The sequence below is a fragment of the Rhinatrema bivittatum genome, chromosome 8, assembly GCF_901001135.1.
Source record: "Rhinatrema bivittatum chromosome 8, aRhiBiv1.1, whole genome shotgun sequence".
Taxonomy (NCBI): Eukaryota; Metazoa; Chordata; class Amphibia; order Gymnophiona; family Rhinatrematidae; genus Rhinatrema; species Rhinatrema bivittatum.
The window spans coordinates 185,087,075-185,101,605 of NC_042622.1; the positions used below are offsets into that span (position 1 = coordinate 185,087,075).

At 45.7% G+C, this 14,531-nt stretch overlaps 1 protein-coding gene across 3 annotated transcripts in view; it reads right to left on the reverse strand.

Moving 5' to 3' along the window:
• The window catches only part of LOC115096850 (P2X purinoceptor 1-like), a 363,629-nt gene that overhangs the window by 145,030 nt on the left and 204,068 nt on the right, over positions 1-14,531 (reverse strand). For all 3 annotated transcript variants that reach the window (XM_029612053.1, XM_029612052.1, XM_029612051.1), the window contains one exon: positions 2,174-2,246. In XM_029612053.1, the coding sequence (XP_029467913.1) occupies positions 2,174-2,246 (73 nt within the window). The remainder of the gene's footprint in view (positions 1-2,173; positions 2,247-14,531) is intronic.

The window sequence follows — 14,531 nt, forward strand, 5'->3', positions numbered from 1 at the left end:
CCATCCGGTCCAGGTGATTTACTACTCTTCAGTTTGTCAATCAGGCCTACCACATCTTCTAGGTTCACCGTGATTTGATTCAGTCCATCTGAATCATTACCCATGAAAACCTTCTCCATTACGGGTACCTCCCCAACATCCTCTTCAGTAAACACCGAAGCAAAGAAATCATTTAATCTTTCCGCGATGGCCTTATCTTCTCTAAGTGCCCCTTTAACCCCTCGATCATCTAACGGTCCAACTGACTCCCTCACAGGCTTTCTGCTTCGGATATATTTAAAAAAGTTTTTACTGTGAGTTTTTGCCTCTACAGCCAACTTCTTTTCAAATTCTCTCTTAGCCTGTCTTATCAATGTCTTACATTTAACTTGCCAATGTTTATGCTTCATCCTATTTTCTTCTGTTGGATCCTTCTTCCAATTTTTGAATGAAGATCTTTTGGCTAAAATAGTTTCTTTCACCTCCCCTTTTAACCATGCCGGTAATCGTTTTGCCTTCTTTCCACCTTTCTTAATGTGTGGAATACATCTGGACTGTGCTTCTAGAATGGTATTTTTTTAACAATGACCACGCCTCTTGGACATTTTTTACTTTTGTAGCTGCTCCTTTCAGTTTTTTTCTAACAATTTTTCTCATTTTATCAAAGTTTCCCTTTTGAAAGTTTAGCACGAGAGCCTTGGATTTGCACACTGTTCCTTTTCCAGTCATTAAATCAAATTTGATCATATTATGATCACTATTGCCAAGTGGCCCCACCACCGTTACCTCTCTCACCAAGTCCTGTGCTCCACTGAGAATTAGATCTAAAATTGCTCCCTCTCTCGTCGGTTCCTGAACCAATTGCTCCATAAAGCTATCATTTATTCCATCCAGGAACGTTATCTCTCTAGCGTGACCCGATGATACATTTACCCAGTCTATATTGGGGTAATTGAAGTCTCCCATTATTACTGCACTACCAATTTGGTTAGCTTCCCTAATTTCTCTTAGCATTTCACTGTCCATCTCACCATCTTGACCAGGTGGACGGTAGTATACCCCTATCACTGTAGTCTTCCCTGATACACAAGGGATTTCTACCCATATTAATAATCTACCCAGATTAATAATCTATTTCAGGTGTCGTTATCCTTAACGCCTTTGTCCGCCTTACTTAATGCTCCTATTGAAGAATTAAATATTTGCCAACAGAAGTTATGTATGTATATAAAGATAGCGTCTCGCACTGTAATTGCACAGCACTGGAAATCTATGGCTCTGCCTACTTTGCAGGAAGTAGAGGCCAAATTACAGATTCATAGACGTCTCGATTATCTGACAGCGCTAAAGACAACAGAGTAGCGACTCACTTTAACGTTTGGCAACCACTGTGCAGTGGTGACAATACAGGTCTTGACTAAGACCGCTGGTCGTTTCTCTCTTGGATAAGTAGACACTCATAACAAAGGGTAGAGGAACAGCTGTCTATCATGGATATCATGTAGAGGGAGGGAGGAGACAGGGGTTAAAGTTTTTCCCAGATTCTCATAGGAGCTTTCATTGTTATATAATGCAATATATTCTACATCATGTAATACCGTGGCTTCTAATGAAATACTTGGCGTTTCTGGTGGAATTTAGCGATTTGCACCCATCTGACGAGACAATTGAATACCCAGCGGACATTCATGCGTGTTGTGAAGAGAGTTTCAGTTTCAGTACCATAGTTGTCAAGCAGTGATTTGCAAAAACATCAGATGTATGAGAGGAACAGGGGAGATAAGAATGGGAATGGGGGCAGGAGAAATATCAAACAAAATTAAAACAAAACAATGTTCATGATACAAAGGAAATGCTTACAATGTTACTTTGTATACCACTGTTTATTAACGCTCAATATATGTTGTATAATTGTTTTGTTTGTAATGCATTTGAAAAAATTAATAAAATCTTCCAGTAATGGAGGATATGGACATGCAGCGTCAGGGTGGGTGGGGTGGGAGGGATGAGTTTGGGAAAAAAATTGATTGGCGTGCTGTTCAGCCCTATATAGTTGTTTCATAATAAATTTGTATCTATGGTTTTGTTGTCTGTGCAGTACTTTAAATATAGAAATATTGGAAAAAAAAGTGTGTGTGAAATAAACCTACTTTCCACTCTACAGAATTTACTGAATATTTCATTTTCACTTTACCTTGCCCCCGCTTCATGTATTTTCCCTTACTACATTCACTGTCGGAGGAACATGGTCCTGCTGCATCTGGAAGCTGTAATTATAAAGAAAGCAGAAATGCCGTTAAGCACACAGCAACTCTGGAAGACATTTCTTCTCTCATCCTTCCTCCCTCCTCCCTCTCTGCAGCCAGCTCCAACAAGACTCCTTGATGTTTGTGGTTGTCCATGGGTAGATTTTGCATTAAGTGTTAAAAAATCCTGCAGTCTTATTTTCAAGATTCTGGTCAATTCTATATGTATCTGAATATATTTGCATAATAGTTTAGCATGATTTGGCATACACAGATGTTCTATTTTTTCTCTCTTATACACACATACATATCAGATATCACCTCTCTGAAATCACAGCAAACTAGGGGGCCTTGATCACTGCTGGGTTGTCTGTGCAGACACATTCCTTCAGAACACAAGCCACTGGAGCTCAGTCCTCCAAGGTACTGTTGCTGCCCTCAGAAGTTCAATTTATTTTTGTTTCAGATTGAAACATTTGCAGGAATCCAAATCTTGCACTGCATTTTGGAGATCACCCATTTTCTCTCTCCACTCTCTTATTTTGGAGATTTCAACCAAAATATTTCCAATCTGTTTAGGAACTGAAATATCTAAAGATAGGTTTTTGGAAGCTCTTCCCTTAAATTGTACATGGGACAGGGAGAGAAAGGATAGTGTCAAGAAGAGAGGAAAGCACTACGCACTTTCAGTGTTCCATGACAGATAACGTTCAGATCTTGCAGCCATGGTTGTTGAAAAATGGAGAAGAAACACTGGGGTAAAGCAAAATTGCTTACCTTGTAATAGGTGTTATCCCAGGACAGCAGGATGTAGTCCTCACATATGGGTGACGTCATTCACGGAGCCCTTAAGCGGGAAAAACTTCTGGCAAGTTTCTAGAAGCTTTTAACTGGCTGCCTGAGGCTACTGAGCATGCCCGGCATGCCATGATATTCCCTGCCACAGGGGTCTCACTTCAGTCTTGTATGTAGCAATAAGCGATAGCAAAATTAAATTAATAAAGTCTGAGGCCCAACTCCGCGGGGTGGCGGGTGGGTTCCGTGAGGACTACATCCTGCTGTCCTGGGATAACACCTATTACAAGGTAAGCAATTTTGCTTTATCCCAGGACAAGCAGGATGCTAGTCCTCACATATGGGTGATTAGCAAGCTAGAGGCTGAGTCATTGTCCCTGCAGGTAGCAGTAATGCATGTTTGAGGAAATGATGCAGCCGAAGATCACAGCAGGTTGGATGTAGAAGGAGTTGGGATTAAACTGGAAACAAGTTCTTTAAGACAAGATTGTCCATAGGCTGAATCCTGTCGTCCTTCCTTGTCCAAACAGTAATGAGCTGCAAAGGTGTGAAGAGAACTCCATGTTGCTGCTTTACAAATGTCAATGATTGGCACTGAACGAAAATGTGCTACTGAGGTTGACATTGCTCTTACTGAATGTGCCTTTACTCGCCCTTGGAGAGGAAGGCCTGCTTTTTCATAGCAAAACTGTATGCAATCTGCTAACCAATTGGATAGAGTATGCTTTCCCACTGCTTTACCTGGCTTATTTGGGTCATAAGAGACAAAAAGCTGATTGGATTTTCTGAGGGACGTAGTGCGATTTAAATAAAAAGATAATGCACGTTTACAGTCCAAAGTGTGTAGAGCTCTTTCGCCTTGGTGAGAGTGAGGCCTTGGAAAGAATGTGGGAAGAACTATGGTTTGATTTAAGTGGAATTCCGTAACTACCTTAGGAAGGAATTTTGAATGTGTTCGGAGAACCACTCTGTCATGGAGAAACTTTGTATAAGGTTCATATGTGACAAGTGCTTGTAACTCACTAACCCTTCTAGCTGAGGTGATGGCTATGAGGAAAATAGTTTTCCATGTAAGAAATTTAAGTTCACAGGAATCTATGGGTTCGAAAGGAGAACGCATTAATCCTGTTAAAACCAGATTCAGGTCCCATTGTGTAGCTGGAGGCCGAATTGGTGGTTTAAGGTGAGTTAGACCTCTCATAAACCTACTGACGAGAGGTTGTGTGGATATAGGTGCATCTCCTATCCTGTGATGATAAGCGGAGATTGCGCTCAAATGCACTCTGATTGACGATTAGGGATGTGAATCGTGTTCCATATCGTCTTAACGATAGAAATCGTGTGGCAGGGCAAGAAAATCGTGTTAGGCACGATTTTTTAGTTAAAAAATCGTTAAAAATCGTTTTTTCCGATTAGTGCGCACTAACGGGAGTTAGTGCGCACTAACTGAAAATGATACAATTTGACACTTTTCAGGTCAGTTAAGGTCAGTTTAGGAATGAATATGTATTCCTATTGGCTGCCCTCTTATTTATTCATGTTACCAAGGTTCCCACTGACAGTATATGGGGAATGGGAAATGGAAACAGTTGGTAGCTTGACAAAACAAGTAATGTGATCAGTCAATGTGACTAGAACTTGTGCCCTAACCCTGATACCAGGGTTATTGTGATCTTCCTGCACACAGTGCCCTATCCCTATTAATACCAGGAGTGTTGTGATCTTCCTGCACACAGTGCCCTAACCCTGGCACCAGGGGTGTTGTGATCTTCCTGCACACAGTGCCCTATCCCTAATAATACCAGGAGTGTTGTGATCTTCCTGCACACAGTGCCCTAACCCTGGCACCAGGGGTGTTGTGATCTTCCTGCACACAGTGCCCTATCCCTATTAATACCAGGAGTGTTGTGATCTTCCTGCACACAGTGCCCTAACCCTGACACCAGGGGTGTTGTGATCTTCCTGCACACAGTGCCCTATCCCTATTAATACCAGGAGTGTTGTGATCTTCTTGCACACAGTGCCCTAACCCTGGCACCAGGGGTGTTGTGATCTTCATGTACACAGTGCCCTATCCCTATTAATACCAGGAGTGATCTTCCTGCACACAGTGCCCTAACCCTGGCACCAGGGGTGTTGTGATCTTCCTGCACACAGTGCCCTATCCCTATTAATACCAGGAGTGTTGTGATCTTCCTGCACACAGTGCCCTAACCCTGGCACCAAGGGTGTTGTGATCTTCCTGCACACAGTGCCCTATCCCTAATACCAGGGGTGTTGTGATCTTCCTGCACACAGTGCCCTATTCCTGATACCGGGGGTGTTGTGATCTTCCTGCACACATCCCGGTATCAGGGATAGGGCACTGCATGCAGGAAGATCACAACACCCCTGGTATTAGGGATAGGGCACTGCGTGCAGGAAGATCACAACACTCCTGGTATTAATAGGGATAGGGCACTGCATGCAGGAAGATCACAATACCCCGGAGGAGTGAGGGTCAGGCAGCTCCCCCCTGTCTGTGAAGCCAGCCTCTCACTAGTAATGCAGGGAGAGAGCTGTCTCAGACTTCACCATCCCCCCCCCCCCCTCACCCACACACCATTCACTGGCTGGGACATGGGGGAAGTCAGGAGTGAGGGTCAGGCAGCTCCCCCCTGTCTGTGAAGCCAGCCTCTCACTAGTAATGCAGGGAGGGAGCTGTCTCAGACTTCACCATCCTCCCCCCCCTCACCCACACACCATTCACTAGCTGGGACATGGGGGAAGTCAGGAGTGAGGGTCAGGCAGCTCCCCCCTGTCTGTGAAGCCAGCCTCTCACTAGTAATGCAGGGAGGGAGCTGTCTCAGACTTCACCATCCTCCCCCCCCCTCACCCACACACCATTCACTGGCTGGGACATGGGGGAAGTCAGGAGTGAGGGTCAGGCAGCTCCCCCCTGTCTGTGAAGCCAGCCTCTCACTAGTAATGCAGGGAGGGAGCTGTCTCAGACTTCACCATCCTCCCCCCCCCCTCACCCACACACCATTCAGAAGCTGGGACATGGGGGAAGTCAGGAGTGAGGGTCAGGCAGCTCCCCCCTGTCTGTGAAGCCAGCCTCTCACTACTAATGCAGGGAGGGAGCTGTCTCAGACTTCACCATCCTCCCCCCCCCCCCCCCTCACCCACACACCATTCACTGGCTGGGACATGGAGGAAGTCAGGAGTGAGGGTCAGGCAGCTCCTCCCTGTCTGTGAAGCCAGCCTCTCACTAGTAATGCAGGGAGGGAGCTGTCTCAGACTTCACCATCCTCCCCCCCCCCCCTCACCCACACACCATTCACTGGCTAAGACATGGGGGAAGTCAGGAGTGAGGGTCAGGCAGCTCCCCCCTGTCTGTGAAGCCAGCCTCTCACTAGTAATGCAGGGAGGGAGCTGTCTCAGACTTCACCATCCTCCTCCCCCCTCCTCACCCACACACCATTCACTGGCTGGGACATGGGGGAAGTCAGGAGTGAGGGTCAGGCAGCTCCCCCCTGTCTGTGAAGCCAGCCTCTCACTAGTAATGCAGGGAGGGAGCTGTCTCAGACTTCACCATCCTCCCCCCCCCCTCACCCACACACCATTCACTGGCTGGGACATGGGGGAAGTCAGGAGTGAGGGTCAGGCAGCTCCCCCCTGTCTGTGAAGCCAGCCTCTCACTAGTAATGCAGGGTGGGAGCTGTCTCAGACTTCACCATCCTCCCCCCCCCCTCACCCACACACCATTCACTGGCTGGGACATGGGGGAAGTCAGGAGTGAGGGTCAGGCAGCTCCCCCCTGTCTGTGAAGCCAGCCTCTCACTAGTAATGCAGGGAGGGAGCTGTCTCAGACTGATATCAGGGATAGGGCACTGAGTGCAGGAAGATCACAACACCCCTGGTATCAGGAATAGGGCACAGGTTCTAGTCATATTGACTGATCACATTACTTTTTTTGTCAACTACCAACAGTTTCCATTTCCCATCCCCCCAACCATCACCTCAGTTGGAACCTTGGTAACATCAATAGATAAGAGGGCAGCCAGCCAATAGGAATACATATTCATTCCTAACTGACCTTTACTGACCTGGAAAGTGTCAATAATTTGTATCATTTTCTGTTAGTGTTCCTGAGTTTCCATTTCCATTTCCCATCCCCCCAACCATCACCTCAGTGGGAACCTGGTTAACATCAATAGATAAGAGGGCAGCCAGCCAATAGGAACACATATTCATTCCTAACTGACCTTTACTGACCTGGAAAGTGTCAATTTGTATCATTTTCAGTTAGTGCGCACTAACACGATTTAACGATTTTTAACGATAAATCGTTAGAATTTCTATTGTATTGTGTTCTATAACGATTTAAGACGATATTAAAATTATCGGACGATAATTTTAATCGTTAAAAAACGATTCACATCCCTATTGACGATGTCTGAAGACCAGAGTCTGAAAGATGGTACAAATAGTCTAGAAGAGAAGTAGTGGGGCAAGTGAAAGGATCAATATTGTTTTGCTTGCACCAGAAAGTAAACCGTTTCCATTTGAAAGAATAATTCTTTCTTGTGGAAGGTTTGTGTGAAGCTATAAGCACTTGAGTAACATTAGTTGAGAGATTAAGTGATTGTAGGATTAAGCTTTCAACATCCATGCAGTCAGGGATAGGGATTGAAGGTTGGGATGGCGCAACCGACCCTGATCCTGAGTGATGAGATTGGGAGCTACTCCCAGGCGTATTGGATCCTTGACTGACAGGTCTAGCAGTGTGGGAAACCATACTTGTCGAGGCCAATATGGGGCTATGAGAATCATGGACCCCTTGTCCTGTTGTAGCTTCACCAGTGTCTTGGTGATAAGCGGTATTGGAGGATATGCATATAGTGGGCCTGAGTTCCAAGGGCGAGCAAAGGTGTCCTTGGCTGGTTGGTGCTTCTGTTTGTGCAGAGAACAGAAGTTGTTCACCTTGTGGTTCAGATGCGACGCAAAGAGGTCTGTTGTTGGTTGTTCCCAACGTTGGAATATTTTGGTCGCAATAGAGGGATTTAGAGACCATTCGTGTGGTTGGAATTGGCGACTGAGACGGTCTGCTAGTACATTTTGAATCCCGGCTAGATAAGTGGCCTGTAGGAACATTGAGTGGTTCAAGGCCCAGTCCCAAATTTGTGCAGCTTCCTGACAAAGGAGATACGAGCCCGTACCTCCCTGTTTGTTGATGTACCACATGGCTACAGTATTGTCTGTCTGGATTAGCACAGTCTTGTGTGAAAGGCAGTCTTTGAACGCATGCAGCGCATAACGTATAGCTCGAAGTTCCAGAAAATTGATTTGATATGTGGCTTCGAGTTTTGTCCAAGTTCCTTGAGTTTGAAGAGAGTTTACATGAGCTCCCCATCCCAAGGTAGATGCATCTGTAGTCAATGTTATCTGAGGGATCGGTTTTTGGAAGGGTAGGCCCTTGCGCAAATTGTCCTTGATTGTCCACCATTGTAGCGATGAGCGTAGTTGGTGGGTTACTTGGATTTGATAATGCAGTGGTTGAATGGCTTGGATCCACTGTGATCGAAGAGTCCATTGGGTTAGTCGCATGGCAAGTCTTGCCATAGGAGTGACGTAAACCGTTAAAGCCATGTGGCCTAGTAAGATTAGAAACTGATGAGCTGTCACTTGTGGTTGTAGGGACATGGAGTACGCCAACTGGGACAGTGTTTGTGCACGGTCTTCTGGAAGAAAAGCTTGTGCAAGGTTTGTGTTTAATTCTGCTCCTATGTATTGGAGTGGATGAGACGGGTGCAGGTGGGGTTTTTGATAGTTGATGAGAAATCCCAGTTTGTGAAGTAACTGTATTGTGTAATGTAGAGAAGTTAGCGCTCCTTGTTGTGACTGACTTTTTATTAGCCAATCGTTGAGATAAGGAAACACATGAACACCTTGTTTGTGCAAATGTCCTGCTATCACTGCTAGGCATTTGGTGAATACTCTGGGAGCTGAGGCTAGGCCGAATGGCAAGACTCTGTATTGGAAATGCTGATGTCCTACCGTGAATCGGAGGTACTTGCGATGAGGCGGGAATATTGGAATGTGAGTGTATGCATCTTGAAGATCCAGAGAACAAAGCCAATCCCCTTTTTGTATGAGTGGAAGCATGGTGCCTAAGGACACCATCCTGAATTTTTCTTTTCTTAGAAATTTGTTGAGATTTCTGAGATCTAGAATGGGACGTAGGCCTCTGGTTTTCTTTGGAATGAGGAAATACCGGGAATAGAATCCTCTTCCCTTCTGAGTGTGTGGTACGTGTTCCACCGCTTTTGATTTCAGAAGAGCAGTTAATTCTGTTTGTAACTGAGGAATATGTTCGAGATGGGAGTTTTGTGGTGGAAACTCCTGAGGGAGAGATGTGAAGTCTAGGCGGTAACCTTGGTGAACGATGGACAGGACCCAATGATCTGTTGTAATGTTTGTCCATTCTTTGTAAAATTGGGAAATTCTCCCTCCAACTGGCAATTCGGGATAAGGATTGGGTAGTTGGCTCTGTACTCTGGGATGATTTTCAAAACCCCGAGGTGGAAGCTGTTTGAGGCGGAGGCTGTGGCCTTGTAGACCGCTGCTGCCTTTGTTGTGGACGTTGTTGAGTCCTTGGAGGTCGTGATCTAGAGGCTTGAGGATAATACCTCCTTGGTCGGTAGAATGGACGCTTAGTGTCCCTACGGGGTAGCCTGCGGGTTGGATTAGTTGTAGTGTCATGTGACAAAGTGGAGAGTTGCTTCAAGGTTTCTGAATGTTCTCGAAGCTGTGCCACAGCATCCTGCACCTTTGTGCCAAACAGGTTATCCCCTTGGCATGGTAAGTCCACTAGTTTGTCCTGGACTTCAGGGCGTAGATCTGAAGCCTTTAGCCAGGCCCACCTTCTTGCACTGATGCCAGATGCCGCAGTTCTTGATGAGGTTTCGAAGGCATCATACGCTGCCCTTACCTCGTGCTTTCCAGCATCTAGGCCGTTCTGTACAATTTGTTGTGCTGCCTCTTGTTGTTGCTGAGGCAGGGATGGGAGAAATTCTTCTATTTGTTTCCAGAGATTTCTCTGGTGCTGCGTCATATAGAGCTGATATGCAGCAATCTTCGAGTTCAGCATGGCTCCCTGGTATATTTTTCTTCCCATGAGGTCTAAAAATTTGCTATCCTTCCCAGGAGGGATGGAAGCATGTGTTCTGGATCTGCGTGATTTCTTTTGAGCAGATTCTACAACTAGGGAGTTGTGAGGGAGTTGAGGTTTTTCAAAACCTGGGGCTGCTTGGACAAGATACGTAGAGTCTACTCTCCTGTTTACTCCAGGGGTTGTGCAAGGGTGCTCCCATATTCTTTGCTGAAGTTGTAGAAGTACTTCATGCACAGGGATTGCCAAATTATGTTTTGGAGGATCTACAAATTGTAGTATCTCCAACGTCTGTTGTCGTTCATCTTTTTCGGCTTGGAGCTGAAATGGGATGGATTCTGACATCTCCTGAATAAAGGAGGAAAAAGACAGGTCTTCTGGAGGTGACTGCTTTTTAGTTTGAGGTGGAGTATTCTCAGATAAAAAATCCTCTGAGGAATGCTCTGATTGTGTGTCTGACCATGTATCTGATGTATGTTGGTAATGATGAGGTTCCAGTCTTTTAGATGGGGAAATCCCTGATGGTCCCTGTAAGGGATCCTGAACCTCTGGTGAACCGTCACTGCCTTCACCTTCCATTTCTTCTTCCTCAGGATCTGTAGGTAAGGATGCTAAGAGGTCCTGATACCTTTTAGTGAGTATTGCATGTAATCTTCTCTCAGAAGAGGCTTCTGGAACTGGCATGGAAGTATGTTTATATTTTCCTGATGCCTTTTTTGCTGAAGTAATTTTTCCTTGCATAGGTGCTATAGTTGGAGCTAGAGTATATTGAGGCATCGATTGAGAAGTAGTTGGAATCAATGAAGTAAGGAATGTAAACATGGAGATGGGAACCATTGATGAAATGGGTCTAGAAGCCATTGTGGTCATCGAGGTTTGTGAGATCATTGATGACATCGATGACTCTGGCATCACGAATGGTACTGTCATTGTAGATGTAGAGTATGGCATCTAGGAAGTCACTGCGTATATCGGCGATGATGAGGTCGCCAGCATCGGCTGGGTGGCCGGCATCGCTGGTGAAATCCTCAGCAAGTCTGCCGGCATCGACAGGGCTGTTTCCATAGACACTGTAGCCGGTATCGGCATCGACATCGATGTCGGCATTGACTCGGTGGTCGGCATCGACTGGACAGTCGGCATCGACCCGGAGGTCGGCATCGACACAAAGGTCGGCATCGGCGATGACGCCGGTATTTTCTCCTTCAGGGCATCGGTGACTATCTGCTTAATCAATGTGGTTAAGTCTGTAACCGATGTCGATGGCATCGATTCTTGTCCGGATGTTACGGAGGTCGATGAAAGTTTTTGCTTTTTTGGTACCGGTTCCTCCGGCGGTGGTAATGGAGGAATTGAACGGTGTCATCGGTGCTTATGTTTTGGACGAGTATCAGATACCGACCTTGTCGATGACGCGGAGGGTGTTGGAGAGAAGGCATCCCCGGAACCCTCCGGAATCCTTTTCTTTATTAAGATCTTTTTTGTTATGCCGACAGGTGAGGATTTTGTGGAAGTCGTCGGTGATGGTGTTGTCTGAATTTGAAAAATTTGAGCCATCTTCTCGTGACGAAGCTTCCTACCTTTCACCGTCATTTCTTGGCATTGAGCTCAATGTCATGGTCTCCACCAAGACAGCGAACGCACTCGACATGCGGGTCCGTAATCGACATAGTCCGGTTGCAGGCCGGGCATTTTTTGAAGTCTTTTCAGTCGACATCCGTCGATGAAAACGGTGTTTCTCTTGGCGAAAAACGTATGGTATTTGTCACCAGCCGGTGACAAATCGAGTGAGACCCATAAAGGGTGAAATTTGTTATAACTTTTTCTAGTTGTGAGGTAACTCACAGGGCTCCTATCAACCGCGATGCAGTTAGCAGCGCGGAAAAAAGAAGACTGAAGTGAGACCCCTGTGGCAGGGAATATCATGGCATGCCGGGCATGCTCAGTAGCCTCAGGCAGCCAGTTAAAAGCTTCTAGAAACTTGCCAGAAATTTTTCCCGCTTAAGGGCTCCGTGAATGACGTCACCCATATGTGAGGACTAGCATCCTGCTTGTCCTGGGATAAGCATGGTAATACAGGAAAAAAAAGGGAGATAGTAAATGTTGCTTACCTGTAAAGCAAAATTGCTTACCTTGTAATAGGTGTTATCCCAGGACAGCAGGATGTAGTCCTCACATATGGGTGACATCGGTAATGGAGCCCTATGTACGGAAAAACTTCTTTAAATGTTTCCATGAAACTTTTGAATGGCACCGGAGTGCCTACTGAGCATGCCCAGCATGCCATGATATTCCCTGCCACAGGGGTCTCCCTTCAGTCTTGTTTTGTAGCAATAAGCGTTAGCCAAAAATAAAATAATAAAACGTACCGTACCCAACTCCGCGGGGTGGCGGGTGGGTTTCGTGAGGACTACATCCTGCTGTCCTGGGATAACACCTATTACAAGGTAAGCAATTTTGCTTTATCCCAGGACAAGCAGGATGCTAGTCCTCACATATGGGTGATTAGCAAGCTAGAGGCTGAGTCATTTTGTAGTGAAGCAACAGTGAAGTATTGTTGTTGAAATGAATCAGCCGAAGATCACAGTAGGTTGGATGTAGAAGGAGTTGGGATTATACTGGAAACAAGTTCTTTAAGACAGATTATCCATATGCTGAATCTTGTCTTCCTTCTTTGTCTAAACAGTAGTACGCTGCAAAGGTGTGAAGAGAACTCCATGTTGCTGCTTTACAAATGTCCAGAATAGGTACAGAGCGAAGGTGTGCTACTGAGGTTGACATTGCTCTGACTGAGTGTGCTTTTACTCGCCCTTGAAGAGTAAGGCCTGCTTTTTCATAACAAAATTGTATGCAATCTGCTAACCAGTTTGACAGAGTATGCTTACCCACTGCTTTACCTGGTTTGTTTGGATCATAGGATACAAACAGTTGACTGGATTTTCTTTGGGCTGTAGTGCGGTTTAAGTAGAAGGATAAGGCACGCTTACAGTCCAAAGTGTGTAAGGCTCTCTCACCCTGATGGGAATGAGGCCTAGGAAAGAATGTTGGTAAAACTATTGATTGGTTCAAGTGAAATTCCGTGACAACCTTAGGAAGGAATTTTGGATGTGTACGGAGGACTACCCTTTCATGTAGGAACTTTGTAAAAGGTTCGTATGTGACTAGCACTTGTAGTTCGCTGACCCTTCTAGCTGATGTAATGGCTATGAGAAATACCGTTTTCCAAGTAAGGTATTTAAGGTCACAGGTATTTATGGGTTCAAAAGGAGAACGCATAAGCCTAGTTAATACTACGTTCAGGTCCCATTGTATGCTAGGGGAATGAACTAGAGGTTTAATGTGAGTTAGGCCTCTCATGAATTTACTGACGAGAGGCTGTGTGGAGATAGATGCATCTCCCAGCTTGTTATAGTAAGCTGAGATTGCACTTAAGTGTACCCTTACAGATGACGTCTTAAGACCAGAGTCTGAGAGATGGTAAAGGTAATCTAGTAGTGAGGTAGTGGGGCAAGTGAAAGGATCTAAATCTTTCTGAGTGCACCACGATGTAAACCGTTTCCATTTGTAGGAATAATTCTTTCTAGTGGAAGGTTTACGTGCAGCTATAAGTACATGAGATATAGTGGTTGGAAGGTTGAGTGGTTGCAAGATCAAGCTTTCAACATCCATGCTGTCAGGGACAGGGATTGAAGGTTGGGATGGCGCAACTGACCCTGTTCCTGAGTTATGAGATTGGGAGCTACTCCCAGGCGAATTGGATCCCTGACTGAGAGATCCAGCAGTGTGGGGAACCATACCTGTCGAGGCCAGTATGGGGCTATGAGTATCATAGTCCCCTTGTCCTGTTGTAGCTTCACTAGTGTTTTGGTTATGAGTGGTATCGGTGGATACGCGTATAACAGGCCCGAATTCCAATGGCGAGCAAATGCATCCTTTGGTAGGCTGTTCTGCTGTCGGAGTAGAGAGCAGTAATTGATCACTTTGTAGTTTAGGTGGGATGCAAAGAGATCTATTGTCGGTTGACCCCAGCATTGGAAGATCTTGGATGCTATTGCTGGATCCAATGACCATTCGTGCGGTTGGAACTGACGACTGAGGCGATCCGCTACTGTGTTGTGGATGCCTGCTAGGTAGGTGGCCCGTAGAAGAATTGAGTGTGCTAGGGCCCAGTCCCAAATCTGTGCTGCTTCTTGACAAAGGAGATAAGAACCTGTTCTCCCTTGCTTGTTGATGTACCACATGGCTACTGTATTGTCCTTTTGGATCAGAACAGTCTCGTGTGATAGGCAGTCCTTGAATGCATGTAGTGCATAGCGTATAGCTCGAAGCTCCAGGAAGTTTATTTGAAAGGAGGCTTC